At 40.4% G+C, this 21890-nt stretch overlaps 1 protein-coding gene across 3 annotated transcripts in view; it reads right to left on the minus strand.

Annotated features, from left to right (window-relative positions):
- The window catches only part of CTNND2 (catenin delta 2), a 975434-nt gene that overhangs the window by 48397 nt on the left and 905147 nt on the right, over positions 1-21890 (minus strand). For all 3 annotated transcript variants that reach the window (XM_061189131.1, XM_061189130.1, XM_061189132.1), the window contains 2 exons: positions 13165-13375; positions 3361-3445 (listed from right to left, as the gene is read on the minus strand). In XM_061189131.1, the coding sequence (XP_061045114.1) occupies positions 3361-3445; positions 13165-13375 (296 nt within the window). The remainder of the gene's footprint in view (positions 1-3360; positions 3446-13164; positions 13376-21890) is intronic.

A 21890-nucleotide genomic window follows, 5' to 3' on the forward strand; every position in this document is an offset into this window, starting at 1 on the left:
ACTTTTGATCTCCTGCTTTTCTTTTATCCCTTTATCAAGTCTGTTCCAAGGCTCATCTTCTTTTCCTTTAGAAAACATCCTCTGCAAAAATACAGATGATAAAGACATTTTAAAGTTCTCTCTGTGGTTATCTAATCTTAAGGATTGGTTTAAAAAAAATACAAAAACGTGATGCATTATTTAGCCTGCCGGTGATAACATTCTTCTTCAGTTATTTATTTTCCCTTAGGGGAGAAAATCAGAAGTGCAGGCCTCACTGAAGTTGAAGATTTGGATAATGCAAATATTTTGACTCACAAGGTATCAGGAATCCAACATAATTTGGTCAGCACTCCCGGCCAAAAGAATATTCTGATGTATTAAATGGATTTCTAAGTAAAATAAAGTAGCTGAGCTAATGAATTGTGATTCTGGCCTCTGTGCTTGGGTCCTAGGAGGAAATAAGTCAGTGCCAGACGGACCTTTAATTCTGTCTCATAGATATGCCATTTTTATTTCAATTTCCATCTCTCTACTCATGTTTTTCCTCTTAGACATAACGCCCTTTCCTCTTACCTCCTAACTTATGTGCACTCTACAGATTCAAGGTTTTGCTCTATAATTTTCCTTCTCTTAATTTATCCAGTAAACCTGTGGTACATAACTCTGAATCTAACGTAGTTGCCGATCGTTGTTCCATATTTCATTTTTATCCACAGTAGCTGCTCTACGTGTCATGTTTTCTTTGGAATTCTTCCTTTTCTAAGCCTATACTAGGTGTTTAATAAATAGATTTGAAGCATGGATAATTAAAAGACATGGATCAGGCATTTTTTAAATGATATATTAATTGTCAATGAAGAACAAAATGGAAAGCTATTGTTCTGCTGATTAAAAACAATTCATAAGGATGAATGAATTTGGGTTTTCTCACCAAAGGACCTTTCAAAAAGAAAAGCTTCTGTGCATTTTGAGCTTTGCTATTAGCAGCACTTATACTGAGCAAAAAGTCCTCATTCCATATCACGACTGCATAATATGGAAGTTATTAAGAACAACTCTTGGGACTTCCCTGGTGGCACAGTGGTTAAGAATCCGCCTGCCAATGCAGGGGACACAGGTTCGAGCCCAGGTCCGGGAAGATCCCACATGCCGCAGAGCAACTAAGCCTGTGTGCCATGACTACTGAGCCTGCGCTCTAGAGCCCGCGAGCCACAACTACTGAAGCCCGGGTGCTGCAACTACTGAGCCCACGTGCCGCAACTACTGAAGCCTGCGCACCTAGAACCCGTGCTCTGCAATGAGAAGCTCGCACACCGCAATGAAGAGTAGCCCCTGCTCACCGCAACTAGAGAAAGCCCGCGCAGCAACTCAATGCAACCAAAAAAAAAAAAAAAAAAAAGAACAGCTCTTTTTCAATATTTTTAAATCCTGGGTCAGTGAAAAACATCACCATCAGCCTCTCCAGCCCATCTTTCTTGAGTTTCCTCACATGAACCACATTTTAAACCCTCTTTAGCTCTTGAGTTTTAGCTCCATTAAATTTCTGTCAACACATTCTTTTTTTTTTTTTCACGGAAAGAGAGTGACAATTACACTTTCTGAACCCTACTACCAACACAGAAAAAAACTAAGATGGAAAACTCATACTACTATTCAACAAATAACTTGTAGAGTCTCTAAAAGCCGTTTCCCTTCAATGCACAGAAGTATGAGAAGGTGCATTTCAGCAAAGCGATGTTTGGGATCCGAGGGAGAGTGGAGTTTATTTGAGGCAGTAATATTTCATTGAACTTCTGGAGCCACCGATTCAGAACGACCAGCTCTTTTCTAATTTATAGCGTGTTCTCCATGTCTGGCTGCCTGTTTAGCTGAAGGATCCTGTCATGGGAGAGAATTCATTTGTCTCCTGGAAGAGTCCCGGAAGGAACCACGTAGGGATGCTGGGATGTGCATTTCAAACAGAATGGAACCCAAAACACTTTCGATGAACAGCAAGATACGTACGAAAGGATATAATTAATCCAGAACACTCCCCTAACCCTTAATTTTGCAATGTTTCAGCCTAAACATACTTCCTCTTAAGGAACAGAAAAATCTTGAAAGAGAATTTTGAAATATATGGGCTAAACTTTAAAGTACAAAGTAATGAATGCTTACGGGAAACAGAAAGACCTCGGGGAAATCTAGAAATAGACTAACTTAATAGGACCAGTATTAAATATTTACTTTTTCCCACTGGCTTAGAAAATGACAAATTTTCCCTCTGGCCAGATGGGTCTTGCCCCCTCTGATGTGAGCCTCTTGCTGTGACCCAACCTCCCGATCCCAAGACTGGGAGGCGGGGGACCAAGGTGGCAATGACTTTCGGCTCCCCCTCCTCCTCCATGCAGGCTGCCAGGGGCTGCAAGGAGGTGCTTTGGGCAGCTGTTGATGGAAGCCCTGTTCATGTTTTCTGAAATCCTATGGAGATCAATGCCTAGGCTATTCTCCCTGCCAATCTGTCAGTGGTGTTCTCTGCCCCATTTGTTAACTCAAATCTATCCTGGGATCTCCAATCATTTAAACGACTCACATTTGCTGGTCTGGTAACAACAAAACGACAACTTCTGGGAGATGTTGTTAAAGGACTCTCTCCCCTCCCAAGCAAAAAAGAAAAGTATGCATCTTTTGTTTAGCAGCATTTGGGAATGAGGTGTAGAATTAAAATTTCTATATGTGATCTTTTTCTCTTAAGGTTTATTTTTAAACCATTTTGGGGATGAAGTCTCCTCTGAAATGTATGATATAAATTCCTGCCGGCCTGGGGAGAGTCTACTGAACGAATGCCCAGCCTCTTGCTATGATCTACGGCTGTCATTAGGATCATCAGCCCTCCAACCTGATCAGTAACTAGGTCAGGGTCTCAGGCTAGGAACACGGGGCAGGCTGTCAGGTCTCTACTCAATGTTCCTGGGCTGCAATTCTTCTCAACCTCCTGAACTGCTTTTTACATTTTTTTCTGTCTCCTCTCTACTATTACTACATTATTTATTGATGCTTGTTGCTGCTTTTTTTTTTTTTTGGCAAATTCCCTCTGTTCATTACTTTTTAGTCTATTATACAATATAGAAGCTCAGAAAAACAAGCTTATTTTCTCTATGGCTATAGGTCTGTCCAATCCAGAAAGTTCATGAATCTTAGTGTATATTCAGGGGACACTTAGTGACCCTTTTCTTTTGCTTCTTCATTGATCTCTTGTTTCAGCTGTGTTTCAATTGCTCAGACTCTCAGACGAGGTCCCTTCATATCTATGACACATCTCGTTAGGACCAAATATTGTGTCTTTGGGCTCAGGGCCTGTTTGCAGCTAACGAGCCAAGAAGGTAAAGCAAGCCTTACCTTTTTGTAGAGACTCCTCAGATCTCGGTACTGCCACATGCTGTTCAGAACCTGAGATGCGGCCTTGATTACCTTCGGAGAGTGTCTGATAAAGAAAAGACAGGACACGCAAGATGGTGAGCGGGACAGCTGGGCTTCAAACTGACTTGTCAGGAAACAGCAAGAATAAAAAGAATAAAAGCTTCATGGCTTTTCTGGCTCTTTTCTTTTTCCAGACTGGACAGTACAAGGGATGGCTGTCACCAGTCTCCAACCTCATTCTCACCCACATACCCATGAGGGGGAGAGACAGGAAGGCACTGCAATTTGGCAAAGAATTTTCAAAATGCAAACCCAAGAGCTGTGCGTCGCAAATGCAAACCCAAGAGTCAGAATGCAGATTTAGCGCTGGACTGCAAAATGGAACAGAAAGAAGAGAAGGATAGCGACTAGGAAAGGCCAGATTAAAGGGTCTTAATGGCTGTGTTGTTTAACACCTGTGTAGTAAGTAAGGGGAAAAAAGATATTCATTTTCTCAGCTGAAGCGTGAGAGCACGTATAGCGTTGGCTCTACATACCTGAGCGATTACAGGCAATTGTTTTCCGTTTGCTGATGATGCCAAGCACAAGTGACTGGCGTGAAGCTGATGTGTGCACACACTGGCACACACACTCTCTCACGTTTATATGGAGGGATGAGCGTGGATAAGCATCTATAAACAAAGCCCTTCATACAATTAAAGTTCTGTCCTCTGGATCAGAGTGAGAAAGCAAGGTCATGAAAACCTTTGGACTAGTGGTTCTTACCATTTTTTTCGAGTCATGGCTTTGAAATCCCTATGAAACTATAGCTAAATATTTCGCCTTTTGGTTCAGTGCCAACCTGCATCTCAGAACAGACACTAGGTCAATACATCCATGTTGATTAAATTCGATCCAATTCTTGGAAGTCACTTTGACTAGTGGTGAGGGCAACTATTAACTACCTGCGGATTCTTTGTTCCAATGGGCTGGGTCCACAACAGCTGCAAAACTTGAGTGGCTGCTGTGACACTGTGCCTGATCTCAAGGGCTGGCACACTCTTGCTGTAAAGGGTCAGATAATAAATATTCTGTGATTTGTGGGCCATATGGTCTCGGTCGCAGCTACTCAACGCTGCCATTGCAGGACGAGAGGAGTCATAAATAATAGACAAAAGAATGGAAGTGGCTGTGTTCTAATCAAGTGTTATTTACAAGAACGGGTGGTGGGTGGGATTTGGCTTGTGGGTAGCAGTTGGCCAACCCCTGGCCCATGTGGTGGCTCCTGGAGTTGGGCAGGACATGACCACTCATGAGGACTCCAAGGTGAAGTCCACCCCTGAAGCTGACCCATGGTACAGTGGCCCACAGATCCCTCAAAGACAACATCTGAATTGAGATCAAAACTGCTTCTGACATAAAACAGTTTTTAAAATGCAAAGTAAGCAGATGGTTAGATGGGGTCAGGTTGAGCTTGGATTTGAAAGCCAGAGCGAATGGATGTGTGAGGACCTGCAAATGAAATGACGGGATGCTAATACATGATCAATTAAATGTCTGCTATTTTCCTGGGTCTTCACGTTTGCAATGTAGACCAACTACGTTTAAGTATTCTTCATCCGTTTACTTACTGGAAACAGTAACAGTCATTCTTACCATTATTATTGCTGACTTGGAATTCAACTTTGGCTGTGTTTGAAAATCTCTTAGTTATATCATGTACTTTTAAAAGAAAAAAATACAGAGTTCTTATAAATTTCAAGATTTTTTCTCTATGAGAGATAAGCTGTATTTAAGTAATATACATGTTTTCTTTCACTAAAATGGACAGTTGCTAAATGAATTCACATTTATGCTAGTATCATGCTCCAAATGTATTAAATTCTTTTGACGTAGAGAATTTTAGATCTTTTCATGGATACAGACACAGGTACACTTTATTCTTTTTTAAAAAACTGAATTATAATTGACCTACAGCATTCTGTTAGTTCCTAGTGATCCGATATCTGTATACATTACAAAATAACCACCGTGATAACTCTGTCACTACACAAAGTTATTACAATATTATTGACTATATTCCCTGTGCTGTATATTTCATCCCGATGATTCATTTATTTTGCAGCTGGAATTTTGTATATTTTAATCTCCCTCACCTATTTCACTCACCCCCCCAATCCTACCATCCCTCTCGTCTCTGGCAACCACCTGTTTGTTCTCTGTATCTATGAGTTTGTTTCTGTTTAGTTATGTTTATTCTTTTGTTTTTAGATTCCAAATACAAGTGAAATCATATGGTATTTGTCTTTCTTTGACTTATTTCACTTAGCATAATACCCTCTAGGTCCATCCATATTCTTGCAAATGACAAGATTTTATTGTTTTTTATGGCCAAGTAATAGTCTCTGTCTCTGTCTCTGTCTCTCTCTCTATATATATACCTATCTCACATCTTCATTATCCATTCGCCTATCGATACTTAGGTTGTTTCCATATACTGACTATTGTAAATAATGCTGTAATGAACATTGAAGTGCATGTATTTTTTTCTAATTAGTGTTTTTGTTTTCTTTGGAAAAATATACAGAACTTGAATTGCTGGATCATATGGTGGTTCTATTTTTAATTTTTTGAGGACCCTACATACTGTTCTCCGTAGTGGCTGCACCGATTTACATTCCCACGAACAACGTACGAGGGTTCCCTTTCCTCCACATCCTCGCCAACACTTGTTATTTTTGTCCTTTTGATGACAGCCATTCTGACAGCTGTGATGTGATATCTCATTGTGGTTTTGATTTGCATTTCCCTGATGATTAGTGATGCTGAGCATCTTTTCATGTGCCTGTTGGCCATCTGTATGTCTTCTCTGGAAAAATGCCTATTGAGGTCTTCTGCCTATTTTTTAATTGGGTTGTTTTTTTGATATTGAGTTGTATGTTAGATATATATATGTATCTTGGATACATACAGCTGGATATTAACCCCTTGTTGGTTATATCATTTGTGAATATTCAGTAGGTTGTCTTTTCATTTTGTTGATGGTTCCCTTTGCTATGCAAAAGCTTTTAAGTTTAATTAGGTCCCTTTTGTTTATTTTTGCTTTTGTTTCCTTTGCCTGAGTAGACAGACCTCTCAAACTATTGCTATGACTTATGTCAAAGAGTGTCCTGCCTATGTTTTCCTCTAGAAGTTTCAGATTTCCAGTCTTCCATTTAGGTCTTTAATCCATTTTGGGTTTATTTTTGTTTATGGTATTAGAGAATGTTCTAGTTTCATTCTTCTGCATGTAGCTGTTCAGTTTTCCTAGCATCACTTATTGAAGAGACTGTCTTTTTTCTCCATTATATATTCTTGCCTCCTTTGTCATATATTAATTGACCATAAGTGCATGGGTTTATTTCTGGGCTTTCTATTCTGTTCCATTGATCTATGTGTCTGTTTTTCTGCCAGTACCATACTGTTTTGATGACTGCAGCTTTGTCTGACTGGTTATTTTTTATATTTTCTAGTTCCTTGTTAAAGTTCTCACTGTGTTCATCTAGTCTCTTCCTGAGCTCAGTTAGCATTCTTATTACTATTGCTTTGAACTCTTTGTCTGGTAAATTATTTATCTCTGTTTCATTAGGGTTGTTTTCCACCGTCTTCTCTTGTGCTTTCGTTTGAAACATATTCCTCTGTCTTCTCATTTTGTTTAACGTTCTCTGTCTCTATGAAATTAGGTGCAGGAGCTACCTATCCCAGTCTTGAAGGGGTGTCCTTGTGTGGGAGCATCCCTATGCCATCTGTGTGTGTGCCCAGTGGATTTGGTGGGAGAGCTGGATCTGAAGTGAGCATGGGTCACGTCTTCCCCTGGGGTGTGCTGGCAGCTACCACCTTGTTGGATGATATGGCTGGAGATGGAGGGGTTAGAGTCAGAGCCAGGTGTGAACCAGGGCTTCTTCTGTGCTCAGGGGCAGTTACCACCCTATCAGGGGCTGGAGCAGAAGCTCTGAGGGTCTAGTCCGAGCTGGTTCTGTTCTCTCTAAGTGTGCACACTCTCCTTGGTCATGGTGGCCTCCGCTCTAGTGGAGAGCAGCGCTGGAGCAAGAGGGGCTGGAGCAGGTGCCCAGTGTGGGCTGGCGTGGTCTTGGGAAACCAGCTAGAGCCCCAGACAGTTTTCAATCTGCTTCCTCTGAGCTATTCCCAGGAGTAAGCAAGTTTGTGTATGGGCTGTTAACAAGCGAGTCTTGTTTTCTTCTTCTGTAAATCCTACTGGTGTTTAACCAGGTAAGGCAACTTGTCTTCCTGGTGTCTGACCCCAGGGCTGGGGTGCTCAGTGTGTGATTTGAACCCCTCGCTGCCCAGGGAGGATCCCCAAGGCCATGATATCTCCTTCTTCTTTTGTGTCCCCTGCTAAGGGCACAGGTCCTGACCCGACCACAACTCCTCCCTTCCTCTGTAGATACAGACTCCATGTGTATCTTTCTTTACAGACTTGGTCGAAGAAGAGCCTTTCTGCCAGTCTCCTGGTTGTTTTCAGTAGAGTTGCTCCACGTGAAGATGATTTGATGTGTTTTTTGGGGGGAGGTGGGCTTGGTTTCCTCCTACTCCACCATCTTGATCTCCCTCCTCCACATTTAATATTTTTTACTTCATATTTTGTATCTTTTCTTGTTTTGTATATCCCTTAACTACTTATTGTGGTTGTAGATGATTTTACTACTTCTGTTTTCTAACCTTCCTACTGGTTTTATAAGTGGTTTATCTACTACCTTTACTGTATATTTATCAATGACATTTTTCCTTTGGTAATTTTCATATTTCTACTTGTGGTCTTTTATTTTCCACTTAGAGAAGTCCCATTAACATTTCTTGCAAAGCTGGTTTAGTGGTGCTGAACTCTTTTAGCTTTTTCTTGCCTGTAAAACTCAAATCCAAACGATAATCTTGGTGAATAGAGTATTCTGGGTTGTAGAAGTTTTTTCCTTTCATCGTTGTGAATATATCATGTCACTCTCTTCTGGTCCGCAAAGTTTCTGTGGAAAAGTCAGCTGGGAGTCTTATGGGAGTTCCCTTGTACATACTTAGTTGCTTTTCCCTTGCTGCTTTTAAGATTCTCTCTTTATCTTTAATTTTTTCCATCTTAATTACAATGTGTCTTGGTGAGGACCTCTTTGGGTTCATCTTATTTGGGACTTGCTGTACTTCCTGGACCTGGGTGTCTGTTTTTCTTTCCCAGGTTAGAGAAGTTTTCAGCTATTATCCCTTCAAACAAGCTCTCTGCCCCTTTCTCTCTCTTTCCTTCTGGACCCCTACAATGCGAATATTAGTATGCGTAATGTTGTTCCAAAGGTATCTTAAACTATCCTCATTTTAAAAATTCCTTTTATTTGGTGAGCTTGGTTGATTTCCACTACTCTGTCTTCCAGTCTGCTGATCCATTCCTCTGTATCATCTAATCTACTATTGATTCTTTCTAGTGTATTTTTTATTTCAGTTATTGTATTCTTCAGTTCTGTTTGGTTCTTCTTTATATTTTCCAACTCTCTGTTAAACTTCTCACTGTGTTCATTCTTCTCCTGAGCATCTTTATGATCATTACCCTGAACTCTTTATTGGGTGGATTGTTTATTTCTATTTCACTTAGTTCTTCTTCTGGAGTTTTAGTTGTCCTTTATTTGCAACACATTCCTCTGTCACTTTGCTTTATTCTCTGTTTTTATTTCTATGTATCAAGTAGGTCTGTTACGTTTCCTGATCTTGGAGAAGTGGTCTTATGTAGGAGATGTCCCATGGGGCCCAGCAGCATGCTCTCCTCTGGTCACAGAGATGTATGCTCTAGGGGTGCCCCCTTTGTGGTCTGTGTGGGTCCTTCTTTTGTGGTAGGGCCAACTACTGTGGGTGCACTGGTAGGGGGGCTGGCCCCTGGTCCAGTTGGCTGCCAGGCCCTGCCTTGTGTGGAGGCTGCTGGCTTGCTGGTGGGCGGGGCTGGGTCCTGACACAGCCGGCTGCTCGACGTAGGGGGTCCCGGGACTGGGGCTGACTGGCTGGTGGGCAGGTAAGCCTCTGGTGCTAACAGACTAGAAGGAGGACTCCAAAAGGCACTTGCTAGCACCAGTGTCCTCGTGGTAGAACTAGCTCCCCAAAATGCCTGCTGCTAGCATCTCGGTCCCCAGGGGGGAGTCTCAGTTGCCTCCTGCCTCTCTGAGAGGCTCTCTAAGATCGGCAAGGGGTCTGACCCAGGCTGTTTTCAAACTGCTGCCTCTGCACACTCTGTTTTGAGGTGTGTGAGATTTTGCGTGAGCCCTCTAAGAGCGGAGTCTGTGTTTCCTATGGCGTCTCTCCAGCTCTCCCATCTGAGGGCTGGTCTTCCTGGTGCTGGCGAGCCCGATGTAGGCTCCTTGGGGAGAACCTCTGCAACTGTGATGATCCTCACATGTTATTCTTATATAATCAATGCTGAGCAAAGATTAAATGCTATGTTTTGCTGTAGTTTATCACCACTAGCTAGATATGTATCTATGACAAAAGTCAAGCAACTCTAGAGGAATACATATTAATAATATTCAGGTAGCGATAATATAGTTGAAACATATTTAGTATGCAAAAATTCCTCTGATGGTGTAATTTTTTTTCTACTCCTTGCTTAGTTACAAAATAGAAAGAAACTGTGAATATGCAATGAATAGCAGCTTTTAACCTCTCAATTAAAATGCCAATACATCACAGTGTTATAAAAAACTGATGAAGGTCAAAGAAACATCGCTTTCTTTTTAGACTTTAATTTTGATTCATCCACTAGACTGGTCCCATGCAACGTCTACTTGAAAAACTATAACTATTGATTGAAGGACTTGAACAACTGAGTACTTCTAATGTGACAAGTGATTATAACCTCAGCCACAAACAGAGTTCCTTACTGACAAGTAACAGTCGAGGCTGTTAAATGGCTTTTCTGTCTTATGACAAAATACAGTGACACACTCAACACTATTTCCTACATAACTGTTAAAATCTGAAAAAGTACAAATGTACTTTTGAAACAGATGGACTTGTCCATATTGCCTGTTTCAAATGATGTGAAAAGAGTAAGTTATCAAGACTTAAAATGGTAAGTTATAAAAGACTCCTGTAAGAGTCATTAACGATTACACAATGTCTGATCTTCACCAGAGGTGTCAAATTAGGGGCGGCTGAGAATTTCAGTTGATGTCATTCATTGTGGGTGTTCAGCACGGCTATTCCAGCCGCAGGATTCCAGAATAATTCTTCCAGTGTATTGGCAAAACATGGTGAGTTATACAGTTCAAACAGACTGTGATTGGCAACGTGCCAGGCCGACTCATTAGTATCACGGCATATTTAAGCTTGTGTATGTTTAGAAATAAAACCTATAAATATGTTAAAGGCAGAATCATAGCTACGTAGGTTTTTTCATCTGTGTTTTCTCACGCGATCTCAAGGTAAAAATTTGAATAATTTTTTGAGGAGGGCAAGTTTGCAAGCATTTGATAACTTAACTAGAGCCAACTGATATTCCTCCCTTTTCCAATTATTAAATCATCTCCAATTCCAAAGATTCTATTTTCAATAAAGTGTTTCTATTTTGTTAAAACCCGTCTAGAAGGCCATGGGAGTCTCAGTGCCTACTATTATGACAGAATTGAGTGATAAATGGTGAGCTTAGTGGTAAGATCCAGAGCAATTCTTCGGGATTCATTTTAAGAGCAGTGAGAAGTAATAATCAAATTGAAGTGTAGGTGGCTGACAAGGTTATCTCCAGTTATAAAAACCTTGTTTTAATCCCCAAATTAGTCACTAAATATAAAAGAGATAAACCACATAAAATAATGGATGAGGCTGACTAAGCAGGAGAATTATAACTGGGAAGATGCTTGACTCAAAGCAATTCCACGCTTCTTATTAAATTCATAAATCCAGACTGCTAACACTGGGGAAAAAAGATAAAGAAACAATGACATGAAACGAGTATCTATCCCATAAAGACATTTTCAGTCCATTTAAAGCACAGATTTGAGATTATTTGTAGTGAAAGGAATCTCCCATTGACAGTAATCCAGATGGGAACAGACTGAACAAGACTATTTTCTGGATTGGCAATGTGGATATATACTGTTTCATAGATGGTTTCCTCAAATGAGTTTTTAATTAGTTTCATCAAATAATTTTCTTTGACCATAGGACTGATAAAAGCATCTCTTCTCTTTAAGGTCCAGTAGGGATGCTCACACAGATGGAAGGAATTAATGTAACCACTTCCCACAGCTCTACTGTCTTACGATTCAGAGAAAACACTTTCTTCTTGGAATGTCCCATGAATATAGACAAATATATCAGAGAGTTTTTGTGGACTATGGTTTTACTGTGTGTGCATGTGTGTTTGCTTAAGAAAAGCATCAACATATTAAGTTCCTAATGCTCAAAACAGGTAAGCATTTCAATTAGAGATTCCAAAGGTCTACTGAAGCTATATAAAAAAGAAAACCACGTGGCTTCCTGCCCATGTAGAAGAGCATTTTACTGTAAGTATTATAAGATATAATTCAAGCCATCCATCTACATTGCACAATTATTACACAAGTCCAGAGGGGCTTCTCTATATTTGATATAGGAAAGTATTCAAATCTTAATCCTGAACTGTTCATTGAACCTATTTGGAGGTCTCAGGGTGCTTAAACAGAAGCCCTGAAACTTCATTTATTATGCAATGATAATATCTTGAATTAAATGAGAGAATTTCCAAAAAGTCTCAAAGTGCATCCTTCACAGCCTTTAATAACAGGAGAAAAATTATTCAGCGTTTAGATATAAAGGAATGGGGGAGTGCGGCCAGGAATGCAAAGTCAAGAAGTAGACCCTTGATAACAAAAGGTTTATTACCCTTTTAATCTTGCTTGATTACATTGAGGGACTTCCAGGAGGCAAAATTGAATTAAGGTTACTGAATGTTTTTGTAAAATTGACAGCTCGCTGATATACTGACACTGTGGCTTGTGAAGATATGTTTTGGTTACATACAGTAAGATACCATCGATTCTTAAATCAAACTGGGGACATTCCTGTTTCTGGCGGTGCCTCGCCTTTGACATGAGCCTTTTCTCTCTTTATTCCATTGGCATAAAAGCCCTCCTTCTTCACTGCCTCTATCCCCTCTGCCCCGGAAATTTCTATTCAGTCTTTAAGACTTGATTATTACTTCTTTCAGGAAATATTTTATGACAGCCCCTCCCTCAGTTTTAGATTGGAAAGTATGAGCACAGTGACTTGTTAAATTCAATCATTTGTCCCAAAGGCACAGCTGGTAAGGGAGGGTGCCGGTTGGATGCTGATTTCTCTCTGACTCTGTCACACTGTTTTCTCCTCCATCCTCCCTGACTTGCTATGCAGAACTGAAGAGGCGCAGAACAAAAGGATGTGGATCTGTCATCAACACTTGGACTTGCAGCCACAGAGGAACAGCTGCCACCAAACACCTTCATGAATCAGGGTCGTCTCTTCTGTATGGAAGGAACATGTTAGTCACTAGACTGGACGCTGGATCGTCAAGCCTATCTTACTAACATCCCAGGACTCACCAAGTCATGAGTTATTTATCAAATCAAAATTACTAGTAAGATCACCTTTCCTTGTGGGGTGGGAAGACTGGAAACCATCTGCTGTTTTCCTTCTCTTGATTATCAGACACCAGTGCTTCCCAGTGACGTTCCGTAGTGTTACCCATACCCAGGGGATGCTGGGCACACTTAGAACCGATTCTACCAATACCAATTCTACGTGATAGGAAGTCACCGTCTGACTTACTTGTCTCCTTTGCTTTTGGAGATGCCGACCAACTTCTCGATGCCGCCGGCGTCCCGTAAGGCCTTGGCATTCTCCATGTTCTTGGTGATCACCTCGTGCAGGGTGCAGCACACGGCTGTCACCGTGTCATCCGACATGGCCTTGCTCGCCACGTTGCTGCTGTTATTCCCGCCTGGAAGCCGATGGACCAGGTCTCGCATGGCGTATTTGCCTTTGGAAAAGAAAACGAAGGGAAGAGTTGAAATGCGGTCAAAACAGAGGAAGAGGGTGGAGGGAGAGGTGGAGATGGGGGTGAAAAAGAGAACACAAGAGGCCACGTTAATGCAATGTTGTCTGTTCCCCATCACTGATTATTCTTTATGGGGTAACTGTGGACACTTACACAGAGGAAACGGTATTTCTTCACAGCGAATGTCTGGACTTTTGGTGCTGGACGGATGTGGGACTGACTCTTTGGACAAGTTATTTCATGCCTCTGAGCCTCAGCAAGAATAATGGTACCTCCCTTACAAGGCTGTTGCGAAGAAATGTGTGGGAAGCACTTAACACACAGTGATGACCCTGGACTCAGGACTCAATAGAGGTTAGCAATCGGTGGGTTCCTGCTTGCTATTCACAGAAGTCAGGAAAACATAGGGTAATTCTAACATAACCTCAAAAATGCCTTGACGGGAGCTATGTTGGGACTTGTATTATTTAACAAATAAGAATCAAAACACAAAAATGTATGTATATATGACATCTGCATTCTGGTCCCTATAAAGCAAAGAGAAACATTTAAAGCAGGGGAGAGAAACTTTACAAACAATATATAAAACTAGGTGTCCTTTTAACTAGGGTAACTGGATGATCGATCTGTCTCTCTGATGGGATTTTATTGAATGGTTCTACCATATAACATTTACTAATTTGACATGTTTTACTTCCCGTGGAAAAAATAAGATAAAATGCAACTTTGCTTCCTTAATTCACTTTATCATTATTAATCATGCTACTCCCCATGATAGAGGTACTTATAATGACATCTTTATGGAATACTTTTAGTTTACAAAGCCATTTAGGCATTACCAATAACCCTGCAAGACAATTAATTCATCCCACCTGCAGCTTCCAATTCTGTTCCATTAATTTACTTCCGGAACTAAGTAAAGGAATGCCTGTAGCAAAGCTGCCTGTTCTTAAATTTGTCAGGTGGAATCGGCATGTGTCCAAAGTTAAATTCCTGTCTTGTCTCCCATCCCCCAATTAGACATATTTAGGTAGCTCCTAAAAGCCATTTAAATATTTTTCCTCCATATAGGTCTCTAAAGGATAACTTCTTTTGCTGTTTAATTCTCTGGCACGTGGTGCTTGGGGGGCAGGAAATGGAACCATGGAAGGAGGCAATGACATCTTAATTCCAGGCAGTAATAAATAAAACATAAGACTTCGTAATTTTGGTATCTGCTCTTATCCTATGTTTAGGTGGCTTATTTTAGCTTGGATGAAAAAAAAAATGCTGATGTCTAAATTACCGAAATAGGAAAGTGTCTTCATTCACTTGACGACAGCCGAGAAGTGTCTGACAAAAATGGTTTGCCTGAAAACCCCCAAATGTAGCATATTTATTTTCCAATGACAGCACCTAAAACAGGTTGGAGAAGATCCTTTGTACAAGATAGTCCTCTGAGCACCTGGCTTTACCTACTCATCATTAAATCACACTCAGCTCGGGCTACGAGTTTAGTTCTGTTGAGCTCAGCAGGCTGGAGACTGTATCATTAACCCCGCACAAACCACTGTCAGACCAACTTGAATTCACAGAAGCGAGAAGATGGGCGCATTCTTTATCAGGGAAGTGATGGAGGAGGGAAGCAGCAAACTCTCTCAATCCTTGTGCATACAGGGGCATCCCCACTCCTGAATGAGCACAGAAGACTGGTTGTGTGGCCTTGGACATCATCAACGTTGAGAGCAAAAATGAGGAGAGGGAGAGGATTAGGCTAGAGCATTTTTTTTTTTTTAGTTTTTGTTATCATCATTTAAAAAATTACGACAGACTTGAAAGTGTGGTTTCATCTTACACAGCTTCCCAACCCGTGAGCCCTGAATGAGAAGCAAGGTGTCCCCATGATGTTCAAGTGGCAGGAACCACCACTTTCCCCAGAGCAGCCTCTTCAACTTGCCCCACTGTGCTGGACAAATACTGTCATTTTGCATGTGCTCCCCAGTGTGGAAAACAGCAGGAGTCACTGCCATATATATATGGGCACAGGGACATCAAGGGCACCTGGGGCTCAGCAGTGCTTTGGGAGGCTGTGAGGATGGAGAGGAGGAGAGCATAAGAGTACAGGCCTCATGCTGTGGATAAGCCTGCCAGGAAATAGAGGAGCTTCCTGTCTTAGAACGGGTGCCACCAACCACTGCAGACTGAAGACCACTCCCCCTTCCCCTGGATTTAACTTGGGTTAAAAATAAATAAATAACATGACACAGCCTAACATCACAGAGTGACTCATGTTCATCATACCACCTAGCAGGTGACTAATATTTCAGGACGAGAGCAAGGAACTTGTGCCTACAAAGACCTGGCCCTGAGGGGATCAGGAACAGAAGAGCAGCCATGATGGAGAGTCCTCAGACAAGGCTTCGAGCCCAGTGAAACGGTGGCGGTGACACAGGGAAAGAGGATTCAGAAATTTCTAGCGGGGATAATGAGGTGGGTAGTGGAAACCAAGTGAATTCTGAAACTTAATAATAATGGACAAGTTGGATTTCTATTTTATTTTTCCACACAAAGGAAAGCATGCTCAGCAATTCCCTGGTGGTCCAGCGGTTAGGACTTGGCGCTTTCACTGCCGGGGCCTGGGTTCAATCCCTGATCGGGGAACTTACATCCTACAAGCCGCATGGTATGGCCAAAAAAAAAAAAGAAAAACATGCACAACTAGTAAACATCATATGGGAGAACCACAGAGCAAAATCCCATGGGAGAGACAAACAGGTCATCAGGTTCAAAAGACACTTAGATTTGTGAAAACAAAGTGAATACCTTGCCACCATTGGGAACCAAGATGCTTTCCATTATCCACTCTCATTGGCATCACATGTTACATAAGAAAAGCATGTTGCTCCGAGATTAAGACAGATGCTCCCTGAGATGAAAACAATACAAAAACAACTCCACCACCACCACCAACTAAAGGTCACTCTGTGTTGCTCAAATTCTCAACAGAAATGAATCCTCGGGCCATTTCTTTGAAGTTACTTAGTCTCTCATGAAAATAACTTTATCTTTGACATGTGTAATACTGATATGAGATGACTATTGGACATATTACAATTGTGTAAAAAAACAACTACTGTTCCTATCAGTGACAGACTAACTGTAACCTTGTAACTTTGCTACCCTTCCTGCCCTGTGTGTGGGCAGGCGTGTTTGTAAATTACAATTAAAAACTATTTTCTTTATGTTTCTTTTTGGGGTCTTCTGTTTAGAGTTGGTGGGCATGTGGAGGTGTGTGGATGGACTCAGGGGACCTAACAAACTGTGTTGCCCTAGAGCGGTGCTCCTTGCTGAGCTCCTGTACACATAAGAGCTGGTGGGAATTTCACGATGAGATAACAGAGCTTTGCTCTCCCTGACTGTGCCTGTTTCTGTTTCTATTTCAGCACTCAGCCTATTCCTGGTATTGATTTGTGCACTACCCCTTGGTTTCTCCACTGGTGGTGGCAATATTGAGTAGTGAGTGGTTTTATGGGCTAACCACCTGTGATCTTGAGTCCTTTCCTAAACTGATTGTATATCACTCTGGATCGTTCATATGGTCCACTGTATAGCTGGTCTTTGTGATGCACTATAGTAAACTCAAATCTCTCAAACCAACATTAGAGGAAAGAGGTTAAAAAAAAATGTCAGCCGAGAACAGCCCTGGATCAGGAACATTACAACTCCTTTGTCTATGAGGTCTTAGCACATCTTTGGCTTCCCTGTTTCTGGAGATGCTAAAACTGACCTGTGAGTTTTTGCTGAGTTGCTCTAAACTAATTTTTTTCTTCCATTTTTTATGGTGGTAAAATACACGTAATAAAAATTTATCATCTTATCCACTTTTAAGTGTTCAGTTCAGTGATATTGATTAAATTCATATTGTTGTGCAACCATCACCACCAGGTATCTCCAGAACTCTTTTCATCTTGCAAAACTACAATTCTATTAAACTCTATTAAACCATTAAACAATAACTCCCCACCTCCATCCATTAACAACCAACGTGCTACTTTCCATCTCCATGATTTTGACAACTCTAAGTATCTTACATAAGTGGAACCATAGAGTGTGTCTTTATTTTGCTCAGCAATAATGTCTTCAAGCTTCATTCATATTGTAGAATATATCAGAATATCCCTTTTTTTTTTTTAAAGTCTGGATGATACTCCCCTGTATGCATATACCACATTCTGCTTATCCATTCATCTGTTGGTGGAGACTTGGGTTGCTTCCTTATTTCAGTTATCGTGAACGATGCTACTATGAACAGAGGTGTACAAATATCCTTTCTCTTTCGATTTATGTGTCTTTGGATCTAAAGTGAGTCTCTTGTAGACAGCATATAGTTGGATCATGTTTTTTTTTTCTTTCTTTCCATTCTGCCAATCTCTTTCGATTAGAGAGTTTAACCCCTCTATATTTAAAATAATTATTGTAAGGAGGGACTTAACTTATGTTATTTTGCTATTTGTTTTCTACATGCCTTGTAGCTTTTTTGGTCCCTTATTTCCTACATTACTCCCTCTTTTGTGTTTGATTTTTTTTTTTTGCAGTGAAATGTTTTAACCCCCTTCTCATTTACTTTTGTGTACATTCTGTAACCATTTTACTTGTGGTTACCATGTGGATTACATTTAATGTCCTAAAGTTATAACACTCCAATTTACATTTATACCAGTTTAACTTCAATAATGTACAGAAACTCTGCTCGTTTATGGTTCCATCCCCAACCCTTTCAATTATGGCTATCACAAAACTACATCTCTATATGTTGTGTCCAAAAACATAAAATGATAACTTTTTTAATGCGTCACTTTCTTAAAGTACATAGAAAACAAAATATGGAGTTGTAAGCCAAAGGTACAATAATACTAGCTTTTAGACTAATAATTTTTAAAAATGCATTATTCTCTTGAATCATGTAAAAAACAAAAAAAGTGGAGTTACAAACTGTTTTTACAATAAGACTAGCTTTTATAATTACCCAGTGTTTTAAAGCCTTTGTCTAGCACTTCTGCCACTTGCTCTTTCTCAGGGAAGTTTCTGTTGGTTCATTTCTTCCCTTGGAATGGGCTATACTTCCCTGTTTCTTTGTATCCACTGTGATTTTGTTGTTGTTGTTTGCTGAAAACTGGACACTGCAATCTAACAACGTAGCAACCCTGGAATTCAGATTCCTCCCCTTGTGCGGGGTTTGCTGGGTTTTGTTTTGTTTTTTTTTTTAAGTTTTTTTTTGTTTTTTAGATTTATTTATTTATTTATTTTTGACTGTGTTGGATCTTCGTTTCTGTGAGGTTTTGTTTTTAATTGCTGTAGGATGTCTGTGTGCTGAGGTGTAAACTGAAGGTCTCCTCAGGTCTTTTCCGAACCTGTGCCTTTCCCTGGGCCTACATGGTGACTTTCTAATTTCCCCCACATACACATTTGCTTTTGAATGTCCTAATCTTTAATATCTGGCTCCCAAAAGGGGAAAAAGAGAACAGTGAAGGGGGAGGGAAGGGCACCAGCCCTTTAAGTTCCCTGGAAGTCACTTCAGCCAGAGGGTGAGGGGTTTTCGACAACTGGGGAGCGTATGTTAACAACAGCTGCCTCTGTGTCTGCAACTCTATGATCAGTAGTAACAATCTGAACACAGAGTGCCCAGTATTTGGAGGACGGATCCCTTATTGCCCACCCTAGCTCCCACCAGCTGCATACAAGCTCCGCATGAACACGTGTATAGCTGCCTGCCAAGGGCTGGGTGTGAGAATGGGTAGCTGCTACTGGGCTAAGAGCTGAAGATGACCAAAATTAACCATAATTCACCGTCCAAGCTTTCCTCTAACAGGTGCAAGCCTTCATTAGACTCCAGAGTTCCGAAATAGTTACACTGGACAGATTCTGCCGGTGAGACTGCTGTCTGTGTGCTGGGGGCAGATTCCTGGGTTTCCTACCCACCATCTTCCAGAATCTTCTCTCCACACTGAATTTACATTGCTCAGCGGTTGAAGATGTAAAAGTGAGGCACTGATTTCCTTGTGACTGTGTGTCTATGGGTAAATGTGAAAAGAGCCTTTCCCTCCTTTGCCAAAGGAAAATTGTTAGCCCTTACCAAGGATCCCCAGCACAGTACTCTGTGGGCGGTCACAGCTCTTCCTGCAATGCGGCTAGCTCCTTTTTCTCTTTCCTTTCTCTTTTTGGCAATGTTTGGAGCTTAATGTTTCATAAAAATCTGCCACTTTAAGGACATTTAATAGGAACAGTTTATCACAAAAGGGGAGAAAACATATGCAAAAAATCTATATTTTAAAACTGGTTTATGTGGCTTTCCGACCAAAGAGGTGAAGCATTCAAGACGGTAGTGTTTGGTTATTGAAAAAGTTTGAATGCTTGTTTACATGGGAAAGTTCTGAACAAAACAGCAGTTACTTTCTGTCTTTAGGCACTAAGAACTTATATCTTGTGTCTCCTGACAGCTTTTTTTAAAAAATTTAATTTAATTAATTTATTTTTTATACAGCAGGTTCTTATTAGTTATCTATTTTATACATATTAGTGTATATATGTCAATCCCAGTCTCCCAATTCATCACACCACCATCCCCCCGCTTTTCCCCCTTGGTGTCCATACGTTTGTTCTCTACATCTGTGTCTCTATTTCTGCCCTGCAAACTGGTTCATCTTTACCATTTTTCTAGATTCCACATATATGCGTTAATATACAATACTTGTTTTTCTCTTTCTGACTTACTTCACTCTGTATGACAGTCTCTAGATCCATCCATGTCTCTAAAAATGACCCAATTTCGTTTCTTTTTATGGCTGAGTAATATTCCATTGTATATATGTACCACATCTTCTTTATCCATTTATCTGTCTATGGATACTTAGGTTGCTTCCATGTCCTGGCTATTGTAAATAGTGCTGCAATGAACATTGGGGTGCATGTGTCTTTTTGAATTATGGTTTTCTCTGGGTATATGCCTAGTAGTGGGATTGCTGGGTCATATGGTAATTCTATTTTTAGTTTTTTAAGGAACCTCCATACTCTTCTCCATAGTGGCTGTATCAATTTACATTCCCACCAACAGTGCAAGAGGGTTCCCTTTTCTCCACACCCTTTACAGCATTTATTGTTTGTAGATTTTCTGATGATGCCCATTCTAACTGGTGTGAGGTGGTACCTCATTGTAGTTTTGATTTGCATTTCTCTAATAATTAGTGCTGTTGAGCAGCTTTTCATGTGCCTCTTGGCCATCTGTATGTCTTCTTTGGAGAAATGTCTATTTAGATCTTCTGCCCATTTTTTGATTGGGTTGTTTGTTTTTTTAATATTGAGCTGCACTGATAGCTCTTTTTGAAATTGCCTTCTCCAAATCTACACCCCCGAGTCAAACTAATAAAACTTTAAAAAAATGTCTTTTATATCTAAACTGTCTCTGGCATTTCCCAGACTGCTGCTGGGTAACATCAAAGAGTTTTCTTCATCACCTTATGAAATAAGGGATGCTAGAAATAATTAGGAATGTTTGGTATTCTGCAAGTTTTTGTTTGGTTTATCACTGTTGTAAGAGCTGTCCTGTTTATCAAGCCTTCAGTAAAAAAAAAACCTGGCAAATGAAAAAACGAGAAACTCAACCTCCTTAGTGATGACAAGTCTTAGGATGATACTTCAGCAGTTATGAACCTTTCAGTTCGGTTAGAAACATGCTCCCTTTCATGTTAAAGAACGGCACAGTAATGGGCAATAAAAGAAAGATTCCATTTTTATGTTTAAAAGAGCCTTTTCAGTTGGTGGGAATCCTAACACACTCTTTATGGAATAAATTAAAAGATTCTGGAGAGTTTTCATTACCCTCACTGTCCGTAATATATACTTACTCTAATGGTAGTCACTGACTAACTTCTCACAAAACTAAACTTGTCTCAAGCTTGATATTGTTGTTTGTAATGAATAAATAATCACAGCAATTCAGTCTTATCATCAACAGGTGGTTTCTGACTTTCTCCCACACTATCCTAAAGACCCTGGCAGAACCACAGATCAATAATTAGGTCTGTTGGAAGAAACATCAAAAGAGCCTGATCAAAGAACTCTAACGGGTACCGTTAACACTTGATACCATAGAAAATAGGCTCTTGGTTACAGACACTCCTGTAAAGCTGAAATCCTCGAAACAAATGAACATCTTTCAGACTACCAAGGGATTGAGTCAGGGTTCCAGAACTCATTCACTTTGAGAATCTGGACTTCGAACTAACCCAAGATCAAGAGAACAAGGATTAATTACCTAGAGTAAATGACACAAATTTAGTTGTGGTTCATGTTCTATTTTGAATTGGGCTTATTATAAAATCCTTCTTCTTTCTACTTCCTCTTTCTTTAATGCTTGATTTAACAGGTTATGTGTATAAAAACTAGATGAAATGTTCTTTAAATGGAATCTTGCTCTAATTAATTCTTCAGAATTCAGAAAAAATCTCTTGAAAATTTGTAA

Source organism: Eubalaena glacialis, chromosome 4, assembly GCF_028564815.1.
Source record: "Eubalaena glacialis isolate mEubGla1 chromosome 4, mEubGla1.1.hap2.+ XY, whole genome shotgun sequence".
Lineage (NCBI taxonomy): Eukaryota > Metazoa > Chordata > Mammalia > Artiodactyla > Balaenidae > Eubalaena > Eubalaena glacialis.